This window comes from Diceros bicornis, chromosome 4, assembly GCF_020826845.1.
Source record: "Diceros bicornis minor isolate mBicDic1 chromosome 4, mDicBic1.mat.cur, whole genome shotgun sequence".
NCBI lineage: Eukaryota > Metazoa > Chordata > Mammalia > Perissodactyla > Rhinocerotidae > Diceros > Diceros bicornis.
The window spans coordinates 64,827,878-64,852,945 of NC_080743.1; the positions used below are offsets into that span (position 1 = coordinate 64,827,878).

The window sequence follows — 25,068 nt, forward strand, 5'->3', positions numbered from 1 at the left end:
CAGTATCCGAACCGGGGCCGCCAGCAGCGGAGCACACGCACTTTACTGCTAAGCCACGGGGCCAGCCCATAATTTCAGATTTCTATACTTGATACTTGCCTCCCTCCCAAATTGGGCATTGAAATGTATGCTGTGGCAGGACTTGGTTTATAGGGAAAGCAATAAAGAGAGGGCAGGAGATAGGGACAGGAGGGAAATAATCTGGGAGCAGATGAAGTCAGTGGAGAAAGCTAGAAGAGAAGAAGTTAGGTTGCAAAATGACCTAGAAGAAAAAAATAGTAGGGGCCTCCTTCCTCACGGCTGATCCCACACCAAGAGCCACAGAGATTTGTCCAGGACAGGAAAGGACCTCTGAGTCTATTTAGACCCAAATCCTCAAGGCCATTTCTGCTTTTCCTGTTCTAGACCAAAATCAGGCCACTCTCAGTCTTAGGGGTGTGGAGGAGAAGGGGTGGACTGGGGGGCCCCGAGAGTCAACGTCAATTAATAGTCTATCCTGTGTGCAGAGCCCTGTTCTGGGTGCTGTCTTTAGGGCATGGAGGGAAAAATCCATGCAATCCTTGAAATTCACCCAAATAGTAGACTTTGGAAACCTTCATGGACAGGGCATGACGGGCAGTAGGGAGGGATGCTTGTGTGCTGGAGATGGAGGGGTGGATGGGTGGTGTGCATTCCTCCAAGGAATGGGAGAGGAAGACACCAACACTTACAACTCTATGCCAGAATCTTAGAATAGCAGTTGGAAGTCTGTTCTTGGCCCCTTTGTTACCACTCCAACAGTGGCGGTGATGGTGATTGTAGGAGTAGTTGTGGAGATTAACTGCAGCTCACTTTGTGCCATAACTATGTCAAACCTTTATTTGTATGGTCTCATTTATTCCCACCTCAGGGCCTTTATTCTCCATAGTCCCTCTGCCAGCCACATTTTTCCCTGGTTGTTCACCTGCCTGATTTCCTCACTTCATTCGGATGGCTCCTTAAACATTACCTGCTCAGAAAGGCCTTCACAGACCACCCCAAATAAAATAACACTTCTGGCTCCTCTTTCCCCATTCTCTTTGTTTTTATTCTTAAATACTTACTACCTCAAATTTAGATAGATGGATGGATGGATGGATAGATAGATAGATGACAGACAGATAGATGATAGATAATAGATAATAGACAAAATATATATATAATTCAAATATGTATATGTATATATATATACACACATAGTTGTTTGTCTGACTCCTTCTCCAGAATAAGTTCCATGCACACAGGGATTTTTTTTCTTTTGTTCACTACCTTCATCTTTAGCACCTAAAACATGCCTTGGTTGGATGACTGAAAGAATCCTCATAATCCAGTAAGTTGGAGACTATGGTTATGTTTAATTTACAGATGAGAAAACTAAGGCTTGGAAAGGTTAAATTACTTACTCAAAGTCTTAAAGATGGTAAACATCAGAATCAGGATTCAAACCTAGATCAGCCTAGCTCCAGAGCCAGCCCTCTTGACCACCATGCCCCACTCAGCTGCAGGAACAGAAAATCTGTGGGCACAGAGGGAGCCTGCTGAGCCCAATAGTTCAGTGAACAAGGGAGGCTGGGGAGGGAGCCAGGAACTTGTGGACAATGAGCATTTGCACAGGAGGGGCTGGGCAGACCCACGTGGTCAGAGCCAGAGAAAGGGAGAGGACGTGATCTTAAAGACGCAGTAGGGGGTTAAGAAAAAAGATACAAAGAGATTCAACAATCTGCTGGAGGGTCTTAGCGAAAAGGTGAGAGAATCTGACTCTTGTATGTAGTGTTAGAAGTTAAAGCCAACCTCTGACCCAGGCAGAAATGCTTTCTATTTCCTTTCCTTTTTATCTACAGATTAGGAAATGTGATGATCAGAGGCAGACGACAAGTTAAATATTCGTCATGCTAAGAATGCAGCAAAAAATAAGGAAAATGATTAGATCAATATCAAAGGAAGACATTTAATACAAAACAAGTCTTTCAAAAACATCCTCAGCTCCAGTGAATTCAGTGGAGAATTTTTTCCAAATTCTTCAAAGAACATCCTTATATTATTTCAACGATACTAGCATATAGAAAAAATTTTTGTATTGCCCAGCCTATTTTATGAGACAAATACAGTTTTGATAGAATTTAATAAAAATACATAACATAACTTGACTACCACCGAATAGTGGAATGCAAGGACAGTATATTATACAGAAAACTAGCAATGAACGTTAACTAGAAAAATGATTAAATAATCATTTCAAAAGACGTTGAGAAGGTTATCAGTAAAATTCAACATCTATTCCTGATTAAAATATTGGAGGAAAAAGCCTATATGAAAATGTAATCATGCTCAGAGGAGAGAGGAAAGCATGTAGTAAATTTAGGAAACTCTAATAATAGCAACTATAAGAAAAGCAATAGCAACAGCATCTAAAATCCTGGATTTTGTATTTAAGTGGTCTAAAGAAAGAGACAAACGTGAAAAAATAAAAATTTATTTTTTTGGTAAAGGACACGATTAAATACCTAAAAAAATCCAAGGAAGTCAGCCAAAACAAAGCAACAGCAGCAACCACAAAAAATCCTAGAAGCAGTGAGTTCAAAGCTACAGGGTACAAGACATCAATTTTTAAAAAATCAAATACATCCCTAAATATTAGTAAGATGGATAATACAGTACAAAGAGCTTCTATTTACAACAGGGCCAAAACAAATTATACTCAAGATTTAGCATGTGCAACATATGGTACTTATTAAAGAAAATTTAAAAGCACAATGAGAGTAATAAAGAAAAACATGAATACACGGAGAGCTAAATGCGACTGCTGTTTGGGAAGACAGAATATCGTAAAGACAAAAACAAGTTACTATAAAGAGTCAATCCAACAGCAATTAAAATCCTCACTGCCTTTTTATAAAACATGACATGTTGGTCGTGACATTCAGCTGCAAGAGCGATCAGGCAAGAATAACAGAGTTTTTAAATGTGTAATTATGAAGCAAATGAGTAGATAACTGTAATGCTAGCATATTTACCCTTACAGATTTTAAAACATATCAGACCAAAGTGACGATTATCAAAACCTTATAACGTCAAAACTAAAACCTGAAAATTCATCATTCATTCAATATATATTTAGGAACTATTTGTGGACAAACTGCTGTATGCCAGGCACCATTCTAGGGGCTGTATATACAACCATGAGTAAGCCAGGAAAAGTCCCCACCATCATGGAGAGACAGATAATAAGTCCACAGATAAATGGGCAGGATAATTTTAGAGGGTGAAAAGTGCGGTGAAGACCATAAATGATAGACTGAGGGCTGTGTGTGGAAGGGGCTAGTTGGAATTTGTCAATCAGACATCTCTGAAGAAGTAGACTTTTGAGCTAAGATCAGTGGAATAAAAGGGGTTTCCAAAAATAATTTCAATTGATTATATGTCAATAAAGTTGCTTTGGGGGTCCTCCTATGTGCAAAGCTGGGCTGAGTCCTGTTGTCTCACAGATGATGCATAGACAAACTTGGCAATTTTAACTTTAATTCTAACCTTGCTTTTAAGGATTTTAGGATCTACATTAAACACAAAGACTGGGAGAAAATATTTGTTATGTATATGACAAGGGGTTCCTACAAATCAATAAGAAAAAGAAAACAATGGAAAATTGGGCAAATGATAAGAACAACAATTCACAAAAATAAAGATGAAATCCAGAAAGCCAATAAATATAAGAAAAATTACTCACCCAGGCAATAAAGAAATGCAAAGTGAAATTAAAATATACTAAATTTTACCGATGATAATGGTAAAAACGTAAAAGATCAAGGTCATCTAGTGTAATCAAAGGTGTGGGGAGCAGGCATTCTTGCATCTTGTTGCTGAGATATAGGTAGGAAGAGCCCTTTTGAAGAGCAATCTGGCAGAATCTTTCAAGATTTTAAATGAGAGTATCCTATGATTCAGCAACAGGAATCGATTCTACAGAAATTGAAGCTCAAGAGCCTGAAGCTACCCTATATACAAGGATGCCCCTGCAGCAGTGTTATTTGTTGATTCAGATCCCGGGCGTGCACCGATGCACCGCTTCTCCGGCCATGCTGAGGCTGAGTCCCACATACAGCAACTAGAAGGATGTGCAGCTATGACATACAACTATCCACTGGGGCTTTGGGGGAAAATAAATAAATAAATAAATAAAATTAAAAAAAAAAGAATACATCCCCTTTTAGATATCTATTTGCATAAACACAGAACAAAAACTGGAAGGACATGCAGCACACTGCAAATAACAATAACATCAGCGGTGGGGAATCTAGGTTCAGAGGCAGGGAAAGTGGGACTTTCAGTTTTTATCGTGTACATTTTTAAGAAAGAAGAACAATCCAATCCAATCTGTTATAGAAACAGACTATCATTTGTCCCAACGGGGAAGGGAAAATTTCTATTTCTGAATATTGAAGGAGGATTGCATCTGCACCAAGATGGATGTTTTCAGATAGAGTCATATTTTTACAAAGCATGCCAAACTGAAATGCAATTAAATAAATATCGAACAATGGAAAGGGAAAATATATGAGACACGCATCACTGAAAAAATGCATAAATGGGTGATAGAAATATATCGCTGCTTCTGATCCTTTTTGGAAGGAGCTAGTGTATAATTTACACACGAAACATATATAAAGTTAATACAGTCAAACCATTTACCTAGAGGTCAAAGAAGGTGAACAGAAGTGATAAATATGCCATAGCAAAATGAGATACTATAGTGTTATCACATGGAAAAGTGTATTTTACTCTCACTGAGAAGAGCTGCACATTAAGCCACAAATAAAAGTAACGATACTTAACTCAATCTATTAATGGAGCACATATGTATATATCAGACATTGTGCTTTACATAGAGCACCTCACTTAAATCTTTACTCTTGCCACCATACAAGGTAGATGTTATCCCCCTCTACAGATGAGGAAAGAGAGGCACAGAAAAGTTAGGTAACTTACCCATAGCCACACAGCCAGTAAGCAGAGGAGCCAGGATTCAAACCCAGCATTGATTCAAAAGTCCAAGATCTGACCTATTCTGCTATCTCATCTCCTAAAACTAAAAGCTCAAAATCAACATGGGTGGAGAAGTGCATCTCAGTAAAACACTCACACACAGAGTGCCTGCTTTATTTTTGAGTCAGCTATCTAGGGTACCTCTAAGTCTCAAATGTTGGCAGGACCAACCTGGGACTCTGTTCTAGTCTTGCCCTCAGACTGAAATTCTCTCTGTGGCAGAACTTACTCCAATCATCCTCAGACTCAGAGACTGAGACGTCTGCATTCTGTTAGAACTTTCACGAGGCCTTTGTGACAACAGACCTGGGCCATTGCCTCGGTGCCCACAGGGCCTCTGGGGCTCCCAGCACACTCTGAAGCCCATCTGGCCTCCTTGCTCCCACTGTGTTTCCCACTTGCTCAGCACCCTGTGCATCTTCACTTCATCGCTTAGGCTCATAGCTACTCTCCACATTTCTTTTTATTTTTTAATTTTATTATTTTACTGACGTCATATTGGTTTATAACATTGTGTAATATCAGGTGTACATTATTATATATCAGTTTCTGTATAGACTACATCGTGCTCACCCCCAATAGTCTAGTTTTTATCTGGCACCATACATATGTGCCCCTTTACCCCTTTTGCCCTCCCCTAAACCCCCTTCCCCTCTGGTAACCACTAATCTGTTCTCTTTGTCTATGTGTTTGTTTATCTTCCACGTATGAGTGAAATCATACGGTATTTGTCTGTCTCTGTCTGACTCATTTCCATTAACATAATACCCTCAAGGTCCATCCATGTTGCAAACGGCATGATTTTGTCTTTTTTTATGGCTGAGTAGTATTCCATTGTATATATATACCACATCTTCTTTATCCATTGATCTGTTGATGGGCACATGGGTTGCTTCCAGGTCTTGGCTATTGTGAATAATGCTGTGATGAACATAGGGGTGCATAAATCTTTGAATTGTTGATATCACGTTCTTTGGATAAGTACACAGTAGTGGGATAGCTGGATTGTATGGTACTTCTATTTTTAATTTTTTGAGAAATCTCCATACTGTTTTCCATAGTGGCTGCACCAGTTTGCGTGTATGAGGCTTCCATTTTTTCCACATCCTCTCTAACATTTGTTATTTTTTGTCTTGTTGACTATAGCCATTCTGACGGGTGTAAGGTGATATCTTATTATAGTTTTGATTTGCATTTCCCTGATAATTAGTGATGTTGAACATCTTTTTATGTGCCTGTTGGCCATCTGTATATCTTCTTTGGAAAAATGTCTGTTCATATCCTCTGCCCATTTTTTGATTGGGTTGTCTGTTTTTTTGTTGTTGAGTTGTATGTGTTCTTCATATATTTTGGAAATTAACCCCTTGCTGGATATATGATTTGCAAATATTTCCTCCCAGTTGGTGGGTTCTCTTTTCGTTTTGTTCATGGTTTCCTTTGCCTTGCAGAAGTTTTTAATCTGATGTAGTCCCATTTGTTTATTTTCTCTTTTGTTTCCCTTGCCTGAGTAGACACGGTATTCAAAAAGATGCTGCTAAGACCAATGTCAAAGAGTGTATTGCCTATATTTTCTTCTAGGAGTTTTATGGTTTCAGGTCTTACATTCAAGTCCTTGATCCATCTTGAGTCAATTTTTGTGTACGATGTAAGATAATGGTCTGCTTTTATTCTTTTGTACATGGCTATCCAGTTTTCCCAACACTATTTATTGAAGAGACTATCCTTTCTCCACTGTATGTTCTTGGCTGCTTTGTGAAAGATTAGCTGTCCATAGATATGTGGTTTTATTTCTGGGCTTTCAGTCCTGTTCCATTGATTTATGTGTCTGTTTTTCTGCTAGTACCATGCTGTTTTGATTACAATAGCTTTGTAGTATATTCTGTAGTCAGGGATTATGATGCCTCCAGCTTTTTTACCAAGATTGCTTTGGCTGTTCAGGCTCTTATGTTGTTCCTTATAAATTTTAGGCTTCTTTGTTCTATTTCTGTAAAGAATGTCATTGGGATTCTAGTTGGAATTACATTGAATCTGTAGATTGCTTTAGGTAATACGGATATTTTAACTATATTTATGGTTCCCACCTATGAGCATGGAATATCTTTCCATTTCTTTATGTCTTTTTCGATTTCTTTCAATAATATCTTATAATTTTAGTGGACAGGTCTTTTGCTTCCTTGGTTAAATTTGTTCCTAGATAGTTTACTCTTTTTGTTGCGATTGTAAATGGGATCGTATTCTTGACTTCTCTTTCTGCTAGTTTGTTAATAGCGTATAGAAATGCAACTGATTTTTGTGTGTTGATTTTGGACTCTGCAACTTTGCTGTAGTTGTTGATTATATCTAATAGTTTTCTGTTGGATTCTTTAGGGTTTTCTATATATAGAATCATGTCATCTGAAAACAGTGAGACTTTACTTCTTCCTTTCCATACTTCTTCCTTTCCAATTTGGATACCTTTTATTTCTTTTTCTTGCCTAATTGCTCTGGCCAAAACCTCCAGTACTATGTTGAATAAGAGTGGTGAGAGTGGGCATCTTTGTCTTGTTCCTGTTCTCAGAAGGATGGCTTTCACTTTTTCACCATTAAATATGATGTTGGCTGTGGTTTTGTCATATATGTCTTTTATTATGTTGAAGTACTTTCCTTCTATGCCCATTTTATTGACAGTTTTTATCATAAATGGATGTTGGATCTTGTCGAATGCCTTCTCTGTATCTATTGAGATGATCACGTGATTTTTATTCCTCATTTTGTTAATGTGGTGTATCACATTGATTGATATGTCGATGTTGAGCCATCCCTGCATCCCTGGTCTGAATCCCACTTGGTCGTAGTGTATGATCCTTTTAATGCATTGCTGTATTCGATTTGCTAATATTTTGTTGAGGATTTTTGCATCTATGTTCATCAGTGATATTGGCCAGTAATTTTCCTTTTTTGTGTTGTCCTTGTCTGGTTTTGGTATCAGGGTAACATTGACATTGTAGAATGAGTTAGGAAGCATCCCATCTTCTTCAGTTTTTTGGAATAGTTTGAGAAGGATAGGTACTAAATCTTGGAATGTTTGGTAGAATTCTCCAGAGAAGCCATCTGGTCCTGGTCTTTGGTTTTGGGAAGGTTTTTGATTACTGTTTCAATCTCTTGTGATTGGTCTATTCAGAGTCTCTATTTCTTCTTCTTTTTTTTTTTTTTTTGTTTTGTTTTGTTTTGTGAGGAAGATTGGCCCTGGGCTAACACCCATGCCCATCTTCCTCTACTTTATATGGGACACTGCCACAGCATGGCTTGACAAGTGGTGCATTGGTCTGCACCCAGGATCCAAACCTGCGAACCCTGGGCCACCACAGCAGAGTGCTCGAACTTAACCACTACACCACCAAACTGGCCCCTCTCTATTTCTTCTTGATTCCGTTTGGGGAGGTTGTATGATTCTAACAATTTATCCATTTCTTCTAGGTTATCCAATTTGTTGGCATATAGTGTTTCATAGTATTCTCTTATAATCCTTTGTTTTTCTGTGGTATCTATTATAATTTCTCTTCTTTCATTTATAACTTTATTTGAGACTTCTCCTTTTTTCCTTAATGAGTCTGGCTAAACGTTTGTCAATTTTGTTTATTTTCTGAAAGAACCAGCTCTTAGTTTCATTGATCCTTTCTATTGTTATTTTAGTCTCAATTTCATTATTTCTGCTCTAATTTTTATTATTTCCCTCCTTCTGCTGACTTTGGGCTTTGTTTGTTCCTCTTTTTCTAGTTCTGTTAGGTGTATTTTAAGATTACTTATTTGAGATTTTTCTTGTTTGTTGAGGTAGGCCTGTATTGCTATAAATTTCCCTCTTAGTACTACTTTTGCTGCATCCCATAAGAGTTGGTATGTTGTGTTTTCATTTTCATTTGTATCCAGGTATTTTTTTATCTCTCCTTTAATTTCTTCATTGATCCAGTGGTTGTTCAGCAGCATGTTGTTTAGTCTCCACATATTTGTGACTTTCCTGGCTTTTTTCTTATAGTTGATTTCTAGTTTCGTAGCACTGAGGTCAGAAAAGCAGCTTGATATGATTTCAATCTTCATAAATTTATTGAGGCTATCCTTGTTTCCCAACATGTGGTCTATCTTTGAGAATGTTCCAAGTGCACTTGAGAAGAATGTGTATCTATTACCTCCATGTGGTCTAGTGTTTCATTTAAGGCCACTATTTCCTTGTTGACTTTCTGTCTGGATGATCTATCCATTGATGTAAGTGGGCTGTTGAGTTCCCCCAGTATTATTGTGTTACTGTCAATTTCTCCCTTTAGGTCTGTTAATAGTTGCTTTATATACTTTGGTGTTTCTGTATTAGGTGCATATATATCCTATATATTAATAAGTGTTATGTCCTCTTGGTGGAATGTCCCTTTTATCATTATACACTGCCCCTTCTTGTCTCTCATTATCTTTTTTATCTTGAAGTCTGCTTTGTCTGATATGGTTACACCTGCTTTCTTTTGTTTGCCATTTGCTTGGAGTGTCATCTTCCATCCTTTCACTCTGAGCCTATGTTTGCCTTCATAATTCAGATGTGTTTCCTGGAGGCAGCATATTGTTGGGTCTTGTTTTTTAATCCATCTAGCCACTCTGTGTCTTTTGAGTGGAGAATTCAATCCATTTACATTTAGAGTGATTATTGATATATGAGGGCTGAATACCCCAGGGCTTATATGCAGCCCCTGCTGCTGATGGAGTTGGTGACTGGGGTGTCTCTACCAGGAGCTGGGTGCTCCCACCCTGTGTTTGCAGCCTGTGTGGATGGGCCACTCCACCAACTGTGCAAGGCAAGACCAGGCGTTGCTGCCACCGCTGCCCCTCAGGGCGTTCACGTGCGCGTGCGCGCCCCCGGGGCTGCCACCAGCAGCTGCTGCCTCCTCGGGGGCGTTTGCGCACGCGCGCGGAGCCGCAGCCAACCAGCTGCCGCCTCTCCTCGCTCCTCGGTCGTTCCCGGGTGTGAGGGGTCACCGCTGGCCCCGCCGTGGCTCCTTGGCTGTTATAGCGGGGCTGCCGCTTGGGCGTTTGTGCGCGCGCGCCGGGGGCCGCCGCCGCCGCTCCTCCGGCCTTAGCGCCGCTTCGGGTGCGTGGGGCTGGGCTGCCCTGCCTACACTCACAGTCCCGCCGGCGGCTGCGTGGGCTTCCGCGTCCTGCATCGCTGCCCCAGGAGCCAGGGAGGGGGCTGGGCAGTGGAGCCCACCCACCTTCAGTTGTATAGCTGCCTGGATCTCTCGGTCGTTTTGTGCTGTGTAGGGAATCCTCTGTTGGTCACTGGATGTCTGGTTGTAATTTAGAGGGGAGAGACAAAGGAAACCTCTCACTCCCTCTCGCCCTCCGCTTCTTTGTTCCCCTAGGTCCTCAGGCTTCATTTCCTCAACTCCATCTCTTCACCCTTCCACCTTCCCTAACTCTCTCAGGCCCCAGGCTGTTCTCCCGCCTCCACTCCCTCCTTCCTGATACTTCTGCCCCCACCTCTTACAGCCTCACAGTCTTTTTCTCTTGTGAGAGAGATGGTCTCTCCGGCCTCTGCACTCCTCTCTCGGTTTTCTCCCTCAGTCCTCTCCTCTCTCCCTCCCCCTTCCGCTCACTTCTCCACCACGTGGCTCCTCCATTCCCTCCACTTTCTCTCTGCTCCCTCTTTTCTCCCCACCACTTTATTCTTCTCATTGTCTGTCCCCTCCCTCTCACCTTCTCACCCCTTCCAGCCTCCCGGTTCCCTGGCCTTCCCTCACTCTTTTGCTTTCTTCCCACCAGTTGAGGTGGGTCAGCCACATCCAGGGATAACTATGGAGCTTGGGAAGACAAGGGGGAAGGTGACTCCCCGTGAGCTGAATCCAAACCCAAGACCTAAAAGGGGGCCGAAAATGGGTAGGAAAAGAAGGGTGAAGAGGAAAAAAAACATGGCAGATATGGAGGAGCTGAAGAAGGAAGTGGTCATGGTGAGAATACCCAAAATGGATGCTGACAAATTACCCTCTGAAAATACTCACCCCTCAGCCTTTTAACATCTTACCTTGAGAATTAATCACACAGGCCAGAGCCATCCCTCTTCCCCCAAATGTTTCTCCCCCTCCCCTGGACATGACCTGGGGTCACCACCTCTACCTCAATGACTCCACTCTCTCCTCAGAATGACCATAAATTAACTTTGGAAGAGCTGAGCAGGAAGTATTCCGTGGACCTGACAAAGGTGAGTGAAGGAACAACCTGAGGGAGGCACAGGGTCTCTGTCCCCGACTTTGAGGTTATCAGGACAAAAGTGGAGCTAGAAATCAAGCCCCCTCGCTTTGAGTCCAATATTCTTACCCTTAACCTCCACCCAGCCAAGGTCCACAGGACACACACTCTGGGAAGAAGATGATGATCTTAACTACTCCCAAGAGAGGTTAGGATTAGATAAGAAAGTAAGAATGGTTTAGGGCAGTCTTTCTCAGAGCTTTGTCCTCAGGACCCTTTCACACTCTTATTATCAAGGACCCCAAAGACTTATGGTTATGTGGGTTACACCTATCTATATTTACTGTATTAGAAATTAAAATTGAGAAAATTTAAAAATGTTTCTTAATTCATTTAAAAACAAGAGTAAACCCATTGTATGTTAGTAAAAATAATATTTTTATGACAACTGTGTTTTTCAAACAAAAATAGTGGCATTTTACATTTTTTAAAACCTGTTTAATGTCTAGCTTTTTAATAAAAGACGGCTGGATTCTCATATATTTTCAGTATTAAATCTGCTGTGATATCATGTGTCATGTAGCATTTGGAAAATTCTACTGTATACTCAAGAGAATGAGAGTGAAAAAGGAAAACAATGAATTTAGTATTATTATGAAAATTGTTTGAACTTGTGGACCCTCTGGAAAGGGACCCCAGACCACACTTTGAGAACCCCTGGTTTAACAGCAAAACCGTATATAACTACTACTACTATTACTGCTGCTGCTTCTACTAGAACCAGTAATACAATGATCACAAATAAAACACTTAAATAGAAGCCCTCAAAATTTAAGTTCCTCTTAGCTCTAGAATTTTGCAGTGGCTTGGAGTGACCATCTGGTAACCGGAAAAGAGTGTAGGAGGCTTGTCTTGTTTTTATTAAAATTGTCTGTTTTTCAGGGGGAGGTTGGGGAGTGGCTGATGGCGATTAAAGACAGTGTGTTTTACAATCCTCTGGTAGGTTCTACTATCATTTTCATTTGGAATAAAAAGCACACAAGCTTGTGGACAAGGCTACAGTGAGAATCTATGCATTCATGTATTTAGTAGAGTTTTTTTCCTGTTTCTAAATTAAAGAGTCAAAGTGTGAATGTCCATATGTTATCAACATTATGTATTCTATCTCATCATTACATTAGTCTTGCACATTATATTATAAATTGTCTGTTGATATTTATCTCGCCCTAGAGTTGGAGCTTCGTAGGGTAGGGACCATTCTCACTCATTTTGGTACCACAGTACTAGACCCAAGATGGGTGTTCAAAAAGCTTCGTGAATCAATCCATAAACTAAAAATCCTTCCTCTGTAAGCATGCTAAATGATATCCCTTCTATAATGCAAATTTTAAAATCCCACTTATCTAGGAAGAACTTCCAGACTGACATTCAGAGAGCTTCATTGGTCTCTAGACCCATCCTAGGGCTATAAATGGCAGATCTGAGTTTTGAAGGCAAGTTCCCCTTTGCTATAGCTGCTTCTCTTTTCATGGTTCTCTATCCATCCCTATTTCTTTCCACACAGGGCCTTCGCCCTGAAAAGGCACAGGAAATACTGAATCGAGATGGACCCAATACACTTACCCCACCCCCCACCACTCCTGAATGGGTCAAATTCTGTAAACAACTGTTTGGTGGCTTCTCCCTCCTACTGTGGACGGGTGCCATTCTCTGCTTCGTGGCCTATGGCATCCAGATGTATTCCAATGAGGAGTCTACCAAAGATAATGTGAGTCTGTTCAACTGCTACTGCCAAGCCCAGTCTCTGCTTAACCCCTGTTACTCTTATGCTCAGCAGCCTAGCATTCCTCAAGTCCTCTGGCCCAAATCCCCCAGGCCCAAATCTCCCAGGATTTTCTAAGGGATCCCATGGTCCCTCCTGGTTTCCCTATCCTTTTATCTAGAAAGCTACTGATTCAGCTCCCTGGGTACATGGTATCCCCCAGAAACTTGCTCTCCTTTGATTATCTTCCCAACTGATCATCAAAGCACTTTGCAGTCCCTTTCTCTTTCCAAGAATTTTGTCCCTTCATCTCCTTCCTTCCCATCTTCCTCACTATCTGCCTCCCACCCCATGAATAGCCTTCCTGGAGAGGAAGATACAGGCCTTCTCAGACCTGGGATTTTGCTGGCCCCTCATCATCACTCAGGGTTCCTTCACCTTTCCAACTGAGTCCAGTGGTTTCTTCCACCTGGAGAAATGGCTATTCCCCTTGCAAGCTGACTTTCTGCGGATGAAGAGGAAGAAAAGGACCTACTGATGAGCCCTTTCTTTCCTTACTCCCAGCTGTACCTGGGCATTGTACTAGCTGCCGTGGTCATCATCACTGGCTGCTTCTCCTATTATCAGGAGGCCAAGAGCTCCAAGATCATGGAGTCTTTTAAGAACATGGTGCCTCAGGTAGGATTGGTGTGGGAGGATCTAGTGAGAGGAGGTGTAGAATGTGGCCAAATACATGATTATTAAGTCCCCTGGAGAATTATATCCTGCGATGAGTGAGCTGAGTGAGGCCGATGATGAGGGTAGGGTCCACTTAGGTTTTACTCTGTCAGGCCTGAGAAAGACACAACATCACCTGTGAAATAGTCTGGTCTAGATTGCATAATCTGAATCTAATGAGCATAATCTGAAACCCTAAATAAGAACATTCTATTAAAAAAAAAGGAGGAGGCAAAGGAGGCTGGGGAGGCTAGAGTCTTTAAATGTCAATGACATTAATGTCAAAGAATGACTGTGAAAACGTTCGATTAAAGGAGGCGAAAGAGACACGACAACTAAATGGAATACCTGGCCCTAGACCGAATCCTATGCTGGAGGAGAAAATAATGCTGTAAAGAATATATCGGGGGGCCGGCCCAGTGGCATAGTGGTTAAGTTCGCGTGCTCTGCTTCAGCAGCCGGGGGTTCGCAGGTTCGGATCCCGGGTGCAGACCAAGGCACCACTCATCAAGCCACTCTGTGGTGGCGTCCCACATACAAAATAGAGGAAGATGGGCACAGATGTTAGCTCAGAGCTAATCTTCCTCAGCAAAAAGAGGAGGATTGACAATGGATGTTAGCTCAGAGCCAGTCTTCCTCACAAAAAAAAAGAAAAATGAATATATTGGGTCAACTGACAAAACTGGAATGTAGACAGTAGATTAAAGTGTTGGATCAATGTAAAATTTACTGAAATTGATAACTGTAATTGTAGTTATTTAATATCCTAATTCTTGGAAAATGCACAATGATGTAGGTAACTTAGCCTCAAATAGTTCAGGAAAAAAATATTCCCATACACACATATGTAGAGACAGAAAACAAATGACAAAGAAAATGGGATAAAATGTTAATAGGTGAATCTGGGTAAAGGTTATACAGGTGTTCTTGGGACAATTTTTTCTCTTGCAACTTTTTCTGAAAGTTTAGATTATTTTCCAATAGAAAGTTTTTTTTTAAGTACCTGGAAATAATATGACAATAGAAAGAGGTTCCTAGGCACAGGGCTAGAAACTTGGAAAGGAACAGGCTCTAAAATTTCCCAACAACAAGATCACGTTCTAGCATTACAGCCCAGGATCTTCTCCCTTTGGTGTCAACATAACTTAATTCCTTCCTTCGATAAGAGTTCCGGGGAAATGTTGTGGTAGAATGAAATAGGAGTTTTGAGACTATCAGTTAGCTTTTCCTGCCTATCTAACCACCCCAAAACTTAGAGGCTCAAAACAACAAACATTATTTCTCACAATTCTGTGGCTGGGCTGTTCTTCTGATCTGGGCTGACCTTGGCTGGTGCTGGGTGGTCTAAGATGATCTCATTCACATGTCTGGGGTCTCAACTGAGATGAATGGGACAGCTGGGGCCTTTCTCTTCATGATCTCTCTTCCTCCAGGAGGCTAGCTCTGGCTTGTTTGATATAGTGGCAGAGGGGTAGGGACAACAGGGCAAACCTCAACATGCAAGCACTCTTTAAGCCTCTGCTTGCATCACATTTGCTAATTCCCATGGGCCAAAGCAAGCCATGTAGCCAAGCCCAAGTGTAGGGATGGAGAGTAGACCCCATCTCTTAACGGGAGGAGCATCAAAGTCACATTGCAAAAGGCCCTGCAGACAACAATGGTAAGAATTTGCAATCTCCCAAAGAGACCTTCAAATATGATGTGGTGAGTGACTGTGTAAGAAAGGGGAGTCAGAAGGAAGGAGACCAGGAACGGGAGGTTGTAGGCCAGGAGAGGGATGGGAGAAGCAGAGAGCTTTGGAAATGACCTTGCACTATCTTCCCACAGCAAGCTCTGGTAATTCGAGGTGGAGAAAAGATGCAGATCAATGTAGAGAATGTGGTGGTGGGAGACCTGGTAGAAGTGAAGGGTGGAGACCGAATCCCCGCCGACATCCGGCTTATCTCTGCACAAGGATGTAAGGTGAGGGGATGTGGAAAGCTATGGGGAGGGGACCAAGTATAGTCTTAGGGCACTGTAGTGACCTGGGCTCAGTTAAAGAAAGTATGGTCCTATTGTTCAGAACCTTGAGAAATTACAAGGGCAAATTTGAGATTAGAGACAATAAGGTGCCGGTGTGTAAATTTATGTTTCTGCCTGCATGTCAATAATGGTGATGTTGGTGGCAGATAAAGATGTGTCATCTTTATAAATGAATCTTTCTTCCCATGCTGATTTTATGACCCATCCTCCCTCCCATCCCAGGTGGACAATTCATCGTTGACTGGAGAGTCGGAGCCCCAATCCCGCTCTCCTCATTTCACCCATGAGAACTTTCTGGAGACCCGAAACATCTGCTTCTTCTCCACCAACTGTGTGGAAGGTGAGTATTGCATCATAAATAGCCTAGATTCAAAAGCAGAGATTGAAACAAAGATTTACAGAGCTCTCTATCTTCTAAAGGAAGTAGGGTAGGTAACAGCTGGTACATTGTCTAGGTTCTCCATCACTCATGACCTATATGACCCTTGGTGAAAGGTCAAAGGCATCATTTCCACATTTGCACAATGCTGATAATAAAAGTCACTACCCCATAGATTTTTATGTGGATTAAATAAGATAATACATGTAAAATGCTTAGCACAAGACCTAACACATTGTAAGTGCCCTGTAATTGTTAGTTATTATTCCAGCTAGTGAATGTGACTATGCTCTATGAACTGAAAATAGCACAGAAGGGAGGAAAATTATTCAGCCCTGCTAGGTCATTCTTCTCCTGAGGTAAGCCCTAACTTCTCCTCACTATTCCAAGAGAGGGTATTGGCACTGGAAATTTGAGGTACCAGATGTGCCACCCACACTTTGGCTTAGCTCCTGGAATCTAGGACATCCTTGAACTGGGAGGCAGTTCTGGCCAAGGTGGTAACAGTGGACTTCAGGTCATTATGTCAACCTCTTCTTCATCCTTTCCCCTTAATTAGGCCTGCAAGACTGTCTGGACACATGAAAACCATTATTCATTCTTAAGAATAAATGTTTGGGTATCTAAGAAATAGCTGTTTTTTAATGGAATGTGTCAAGTGCTACAGAAACCTCTAATTCTCACAACACTATACAGCAGATGTTATCCCTGTTTTACACACAAAAGACTAAGGTTCAAAGAAATTAAATGCAGTATCCAAGAGCACAACTCAACGAAAAGAGGAGGATCAAGGATTCTAATGGAGGTCTGTCTCTACAGCGCATGCTCTTTCCACAGACCCGCCTCTGGAATAAAGCTTGCTAATGACCCCTCTGGTAATAAAATTATTTAATTTGGAAATACCTTAAAGGATGAGAGTAACATTAAGACTGAAGAAGAGGGGCAACCCAATGGTGTAATTATTAAGTTCACATGCTCTGCTTTGGCAAAAATTAGAGGAAGATTGGTACAGATGTTAGCTCAAGGCCAATCTTCCTCACCAAAAAAAAAAAAAAAGGACTGAAGAACAATCCAACTAGAAAATAAAATATATATTAAAATAAAAATTTTAAAAATTTATACGGAAAGATGCAAGTGTGCCAGCTTCCTCCAAAAAACACTAGATTTCTATTATTAAATTTTAGGGAGAAATTTGCTCAGATTTGCCCTTCCAAAGTAGGTTATTTTTGGTCAGCAAAGTATATGCTTCAGATAAGGGAGAAAGTGGTGGTGGGATTCCATCTGAGACACAGGGATCTGGCTGGAACGGAGGAGGCTCTAATAGCAGACTAGAGGGATCCAAGATGTGGCCAAGAGGGTAGAGCTAGGTTGAAGGAGCTCTTGACTTTGAAACTGAGGAATTTCTGTGCAATCTGCAAACGACTAGCATAACTTTAACCTTTCTCCTAGAACCCTGCCTCCCTACTTTCATCATTGTGGACCTTGACTGGGAGGCTGGTAAAAAATCTCTCTTTGAGTTGTCATACATCTTCACTGGGGCCCTAAGCTATTTCTCTGGCAAGATAGAGAAGGTGTATGAAGGAGTCAGTCTGGCCCAGGATATGGGAGGGTTGGCCTTTTTAACCTTCCTCAAGGTTGACATCAACCCACCCCATCTCTCCACACATTGGGATTAGTTATTAAATCCTGTTTCTCCAAGCATGGGAAATCACAGCAGAAGGAATAAAAATGAAAAACTGGACTAAGCCATGGCACAAAATAGACAGAGGTGACACCAATTCTATGCACCCCCCAAATCATAATACCCTCTCAGTACCTCTCAATTATTTCAGTATCTTCCTTTTGCAAGGCTCAGTGAATGCCTCTAGCAACCCATTTGAAGCTCATCTGGAGAGTGCCTCATACTGTGAAGCTTTCCAGAACTACTCTTCTGCAGAACATTGACCTGACCTGTCTGCTCCCTGAGCAGGACCTGTTCTCAGACTCAAGTAGCTGAAGGTGACCTTGGGAATGGACCAGCTGCCCTGTGTTATGACATCTGTGGGGGCTGCCAGATTAGAGCCATGCCCACAGGTCACCTGTGTGATTTTATACCCATCCTTCTGGAGACCCTAAATTCATCTAAATGAAGAAAAGAAAGAAACTAATATCTGAGTGCCTACTATGTGCCCAACCCTGTTCTGGGCTCTTCTAAAAACATTTCATCCTCACAGCTTTTTAGGTGCTTTCATCCCATTTTAAAGATGAGGAAATATGAGTCTCAGAGAGTTGAAGTCACTTACCCCAAGGCAAGCAGTCTGAATCTTTCTAATGCTAAAATAAGTGCTATTTCTATAATATGTTGCTTTTCTGGATGATTCTGACTATAACTTTAATGGTAGAAATTTCAGCCATTATGGTAAAGCAAGAATTATTATTTTGAGCAAGGAACGTTGTGGGGCCCCTCTTTTCAAGCTGTGTGGGTGAGTGTCCTGCATGGTGTGTGTAAAGCCAAACATGATGTCCAAGGTCCCCTTCTGACTCAGGGCAGTGTAGGTAGAGAGAAAAGCACAGAAGCCCAGCTGTTATGCCCTGTGCTACCCAGCAGGGGTCAGACTGGCTGTAGCCAGCAAAGCAGGGAGGGGGCTCAGGTCAGAGCATTGTCACTACTGACACTGGGGCAGGATAATCCTTTGTTGTGGAGGGAGAGGAGGGCTGTCCTGTGAACTGCAGGATGTTTAGCAGTATCCCTGCCCTCTACACACTAGATACCTGGTAGCAACTCCCTCCCACCCCAGTTGTGACAACCAAAAATATCTCCAGAAATTGCCATTATCTCGTCAGGGGCAAAGTGCCCCTGACTGAGTCACTGGGTTAGAGGAGAAGGGGATATTGGAACATAGGACTCTAGCAGAAGGGTAACCACTATTCCTGGGGATCTAGAAACTATTTAGCTGCTGAGGGCCAAAAAGGAAATATATAGGCAATAGAAGATAATTTAGATTAGGTATGATGAAGACCCTGACAGGGAAGGCAACTAGGCAATAAACCTGGGTATCTTTGGAGAGCTGTGATATCTCTTCAGAGACTTCTCAGACTAGGAGACTCTTATTTGTATAAACTAAAGATGAAGATAATAGAACACAAGAACTTCTCACAGGGCCTTGAGTTTCAACCTTGTTTTTGACCATTGATAGCTTTCTCCTTGTAGGAACCAAAACCAACGGCCTTCCCAATTCAGACTTCCGCCTTTATCCGCAGGAACAGCCCGGGGCATTGTGATTGCTACAGGAGACTCCACGGTGATGGGCCGCATTGCCTCATTGACATCAGGCCTGGCAGTTGGCCAGACCCCCATTGCTGCTGAGATCAAACACTTCATCCGTATTATCACAGTGGTGGCCGCCTTCCTTGGTGTCTCTTTCTTTGGGCTCTCGCTCATGTTGGGCTACGGCTGGCTAGAGGCTGTCATTTTTCTTATTGGCATCATTGTGGCCAATGTGCCTGAGGGGCTGCTGGTCACTGTCACTGTGAGTAGCCAGGGTGGAGGGTGGCCTAAGAACAGACAAAGCACCCCAGGGAAATGAAATCACTAGGATCTCTTTTGCTGTTCAACACCGCCTGACGTGTATACAGGTGTCAAATCATTTAGCTCCCAAATTACATTGACTTCCTCTACCCACATTTTCTGGTGCCTTCTCTTTCTTCTCAAGGAGAGAGGAAGTGAGCTGTGATGCAGACAGCATTTGATTCTAAGTCACTGGGACTGAGTTCCAGTTCTGGGTGTCCTTGGCCAAATCACTTAACGTCCCCAGGCCCAAATTTATTCATCAGTTTGTAGAGGAAGATTAGTTTAGAATTATAGAATCTTAGTGGAAAATACTTCAAAGCCCATATAAATTCAACCTTTCAACCAGTGCTGAATATTCTGTATAAAATCCATGGGAGATGATGATTATTTCTAGTAATGGGAAGCCAACCCCTTTTGTCTCAGCTCATTTCATTGTTGGATTGCTCTAGTTAGATTTCATTGTGTTGAGCAGAAATATGATTCCCTGTCTGGTCCCAGTTTTCCCACCTGAAGAAACACAAAATAAGTCAGTTCTCTCTCTTCTACAAACTACCCTTTAGATTTTGGACAGTAGCCATATGTCCCCTCAAACTTTCCAAGTAGGAGATGAGATAATCCCTTTCCTCTTAGCCATTTTTCATATGACATGGTCTTCAGACCCCTTGTCTTGCTAATCACCTATTTGGGGTATGCGCTAGTTTATCAATATCCTTCTTAAACTAGAAGTGAGAATAGTACTGTGGTGTTGTTGGACTAACACAAAAACATGAAGACTAGTTATCGATATTGCGTAAATATCATAACCCTATGATTGGAATTCTGTGCTTATGTAATCACAGCATAAGAATTCATTAGCTCTTAAAACAACCTTGCCACACACCTGACTTTCATTGAATTTATGGTCAACAAAAATCTTCTGGTTTAAATGATTTCTCAAGTTCTTTTCAGTGCTGCAATATTCCTTCTCAATTTCATCGTTCTCTCCTTTCCGTTCCTTTTTTTTTTTTTTTTTTTACCTGTTGGTACAAGCCGCTTCACACACAGCATCTTATACCATAATAAGGGATTAGCTATCGATGTGGTCCCTGGAAAGAATGACTTGAGAAAGAGGTGTGGCCTGAACTTGAATGAAAAAGAGGCTGCTGAGTAGAAAAGATGAAAGGATCACTGGGGAGTGGAATATTCCAGGGAGAATAAGGTGATCATTCTCTGTGCTACCCTGGTAAAGGAATACACTCTTGTTTTGAAACTCGGCCGTAAAGCACAAACCAAAATCAGTTTCCTGAGTTCCTTTACCATAGCCACAGATGGAATTTCTAAAGACTAGGTGGGAACAAAAGAGAAATAAGTACAAAAAATTAAAATAGCAATAAAAACGATCAAATTCCCAAAACACAAAGTGGTATGAGTAGTCAGTCTCTTCTCTCCATTTATTCTCTCCCCTCTTCCTGGCCTTAGGTGTGTCTGACCCTGACAGCCAAGCACATGGCAAGGAAGAATTGCCTAGTGAAGAACCTGGAGGCAGTGGAGACACTGGGCTCCACCTCCATCATCTGCTCTGATAAGACAGGCACCCTCACCCAGAACCGCATGACCGTCTCCCACTTATGGTTCGATAAGACCATACATGAGGCCAACACCAGCGAAGAACAGACTGGTGACTAATGGCATTGGTGGGCCAAGAGTGGAAGGATTTGGTGGATGTGATGTGTGAGCTGAGAGGGAATGGTGAGTCCAGACAGAAAGAATAGCTAGAGAGTAAGTGGAGAGAAGGGAGGTGTGGAGGAAAGGAAATGTGGTCTCTGTAAAGTATTTGGGTACAGAACAGGTTGTGAATAACTCCCTGCTTTAAACTCTTCTATCCCTTGCTCATGATTCTGTTCTTTCTCCCTAGCGAATACATTTGCCAAGGACTCTGCTACCTGGTTTATCCTGGCCCGAATTGCTGGCCTGTGCAACCAGGCTGACTTTAAGGATCATCAGGAGACCCTTCCCATAGCTAAGGTGTCAGTCATACCTAAGAAGGTAGAGGGTACCTCAGTGTCCAGGGTATAACCCACTCTCTCCCAAAAAATCTCTTTCCTAGTGCTCAGTGATTTCCCCCAGGTACCTCCTCCCCATTCTGCCCGCTCCTTGTCGCCACCCCAACGGGCAAGCCCGGGTGCCACACCCCTTGAGCTTACTATACAAACCCCATCCCCACAGCGGGCAACAACAGGGGATGCTTCTGAGTCGGCCCTCCTCAAGTTCATCGAGCAGTCTTACAGCTCTGTGAAGGAGATGAGAGACAAAAGCCCCAAGGTGGCAGAGATTCCCTTTAATTCTACCAACAAGTACCAGGTATAGCACTGACAAAGGTAGGAGAATGGTGGTGGGGAATGGGCTCATCATTTGGGGAAGTGGGAGCATTGCCTTCACCTTCAACTTCACCTCTGAGCAGTAGAACAGAGACAGTGGATAACCAGCCTCCCAATTAAGAGGAAGCCTCACCTCAAGAGTATGTGACAAAGAGGTGAGAGAGGAGTAGGTGAGGAAGGAAGAGATGTTCAGTCCTAAGCGAGCCTGAGGCTGCGCCACTTGTGGAGAGAGCAAGTCATAAAATCCTCTCTGAAATGTCTGTAGGTAGCAAAGGCTGCTTGGTAAGAGTCACGTTAGAGGCACGTGCAGCTGTTAGGAGGCATCTTTGTGGCTACCTCGAGATTTGCTGTTGCAGAATAAGGTTGGATTTGTGAGACACTTCCTGAGGCGTCTTATTTCATTAGTCATCAAATAGTACCTTTCATTCCATGCCTGCAATTCTAGCAGCTGCCATGAGGTAGGCGATGAGGGTCTCCAGCATGTTTGTGAAGTTTTTTCATTTCTCAGGAGCATTTTGTCCGTTATCCAGGGAGGAGTGACAAGAGGCGGAGAAATGCTGAGTGAGGGACAGTGGTGGCACTAACAATAAAATCCCTGAGAGGGACAGGAAAGCCAGTATTTCTGTCCCCCGTGAGAATCCTGGCACACTTGAAAGAGGAGGTTATGGTGGACAGTGGGGTGGGAACAGGGGTGTTACCATGACTGGAGCTTGGCCAGCTAAGGTTTGAATTCTACAGAACAATATGGTTTGCTCAGGGGAGTGGCATTCTCCAAGTTCATGCACTCCCATAAAGGTCAGACATTCATGTGTGGGTAACAGAGAAGAAATGAGACTCCCAAAAGTCAGTTTCGTTTTTCTGTCTTAAAAAACACGTAATAGTGGGGCCAGCCTGGTGGCGTAGTAGTTATGTGCAGGAGCTCCGCTTCGGCAGGCCAGGGTTCGCAGGTTTGGATCCAGGCGTGCACTGACGCACAGCTTGTCAAGCCATGCTGTGGTGGCGTCCCATATAAAAGTAGAGGAAGATGGGCATGGATGTTAGCCCAGGGCCAATCTTCCTCAGCAAAAAAAAGATAAGGATTGGCCTTGGATGTTAGCTCAGGGCTGATCTTCCTCACCAAAAAAAAAATTATAAAAAAAAGAAAAACACATAATAGTGCTCGTGTTGGCAGCACATATACTAAAGTTGGAACAACACAGAGAAGATTAGCGTGGTCCTTGTGCAAGGATGACATGAAAATTCGTGAAGCATTTCATATTTTTATATTTGAAAGTTACTAAGAGATCAGATCTTAAAAGTTTTCATCATATCATATGAAAAAAAAATTTGTAACCAAAAAGAAAGCCTTTATAAAATAACAAAAGCTATATAGATTTTTAGAAACCCAGTTACCTATATTTTCACACTGAACACTGAGCAAGTAAGAGTTAAAGAAATAGAGCCCTACTTTTTTGTCTCAACTGGCTTTCAGTCAGTGTAATAAGATAGGTCTCCTAGGCCCAAACTGTGAACGTATTTCCACTTATTTCTGATGTTTAGTGGCCTCACTAACCAGACAGGAATTTTGTGCTTGGCAGGGCCTGATTAAAGCCTTTGACTGGAAAGAATTAGGTACTTCTCCCTCCACATGATTCAAAATAAAAGTAAAACATATCCACGACACTTATTGGGACATCCGACAAAATAGGAACTTTCCCCAAAATGACTACATTAGTGCCTTTTCTGAGCTATTGAATATCAAGTTGAAACAGTAAAGTCTTCCTCTATGGTCCACCAAGTGTGCTGGCCAGCCCACGGGCCACCCAGCTCTGGCAGGGCTTGCTTGGGGGACGGGCCAAGATAACCCCTCTGGCTACTTTCACTCCCTACCAACTGCATCCTTGCCTTAAGTAGCAGCTCTTAGGGTAGTTAGAGGCTCCAGTCTGCAGGAGACTTCTTAGCCTGCTAGTTGTTTGCAGAACTTGGTCTCTTCCTTTCTGAGATTGAAATGAAATGAAGAAGTTTCTCTGTTCTGATATTTCCAGATTTCTCCCATCTTTTCTATCTGCAGTTTTCTATCAAGAGGTGATTTTTCTGTGACCAAGTTACTAGCTTAAGTAGGTCTTGCTGTCGTCTCCAATAGTCAACAAATGTGTATTCAGAGCTCAAGAAAATTAAACTTCTTAAACCTTTTACAGCTTTATGCTTAAATGAATTGATTTTTCCTCTTAACTGCTTAAGCATATTTTGAATATAACTAAACAATTTTTTTAGTTTCTAATAGAACAGTTTTAACCACATTTTACACTTGCTTATTCTTGGGCAGTGCAGTCCTGCTGCTCCTTTGCACCGGCTCATTTCCTTTCAATGTACTGATTTTGTTGCCCAGCTGACTACGTAGCAGGAATTTCCTGTCGATCATAAGAGGAACCTCATAGATAGTTCCTTTTCCCGGATCAGAGATCAAGGGAAAATGTGAAACCAACTTTGATCTTATTTCTCTCTCCTCCTTGTGTGTTGTCTCCTCAGGTTCACTTCATAAATAAAACCTTCCCTCCCTCAACTGACCCCAACCTCCAAGCCGCACTATCCGGCCCCTCAGGGGACTTGTCTTGCTTTTTAGGAAAGAGTGGCGGAGGGACTAGAATGACTAACCTGTGTTTGAATTGTGCTTCACAGTTTTCAAAGTTTCTTTTACAACTATTATCTCTCATAAAAACCTAATGAGGTAAGCAATGCAGACCATCTACATTTTACCAAAGGAACTAAGGTTTTGAGAGGTTAAATGGACTGATCTGAGATCATAAATATAAAGCATTCCCGGCAGCCCTAGAACATGACTTTGGACTCTAAGTTTTCTTTCCTGTCTACTCAGCTGTCTTTGCCAGCCCTACTCCTGCAGCTCTGGAGCCATCCAGGCAGAGGAAGCAGGGAAAGAGAGTGCCTGGCTCTGCCCTCAGCTTCCAGTCTGGCTGAAAAGATAGAGATTGGAGTGCAAATACCAGGCTGTGGTTTCCTGGAAAGGAGGAGGGGTGGGCTTGAC

At 42.2% G+C, this 25,068-nt stretch overlaps 1 protein-coding gene and 1 non-coding gene across 2 annotated transcripts in view; both read left to right on the top strand.

Moving 5' to 3' along the window:
* Window positions 1-10,188: 10,188 nt before the first annotated feature.
* Window positions 10,189-25,068, top strand: part of LOC131404647 (sodium/potassium-transporting ATPase subunit alpha-4) — a 29,402-nt gene continuing 14,522 nt past the window's right edge. Inside the window, exons 1-10 of the mRNA XM_058539566.1 lie at window positions 10,189-11,021; window positions 11,213-11,272; window positions 12,824-13,027; window positions 13,586-13,699; window positions 15,566-15,700; window positions 15,983-16,100; window positions 19,380-19,648; window positions 21,148-21,346; window positions 21,584-21,693; window positions 21,895-22,029. Of these exons, the coding sequence (XP_058395549.1) occupies window positions 10,593-11,021; window positions 11,213-11,272; window positions 12,824-13,027; window positions 13,586-13,699; window positions 15,566-15,700; window positions 15,983-16,100; window positions 19,380-19,648; window positions 21,148-21,346; window positions 21,584-21,693; window positions 21,895-22,029 (1,773 nt within the window). The 5' untranslated portion in view covers window positions 10,189-10,592. The remainder of the gene's footprint in view (window positions 11,022-11,212; window positions 11,273-12,823; window positions 13,028-13,585; window positions 13,700-15,565; window positions 15,701-15,982; window positions 16,101-19,379; window positions 19,649-21,147; window positions 21,347-21,583; window positions 21,694-21,894; window positions 22,030-25,068) is intronic.
* Window positions 23,202-23,308, top strand: LOC131405054 (U6 spliceosomal RNA). The gene has a single exon (XR_009219916.1). It is a non-coding gene; the product is annotated as a U6 spliceosomal RNA (small nuclear RNA).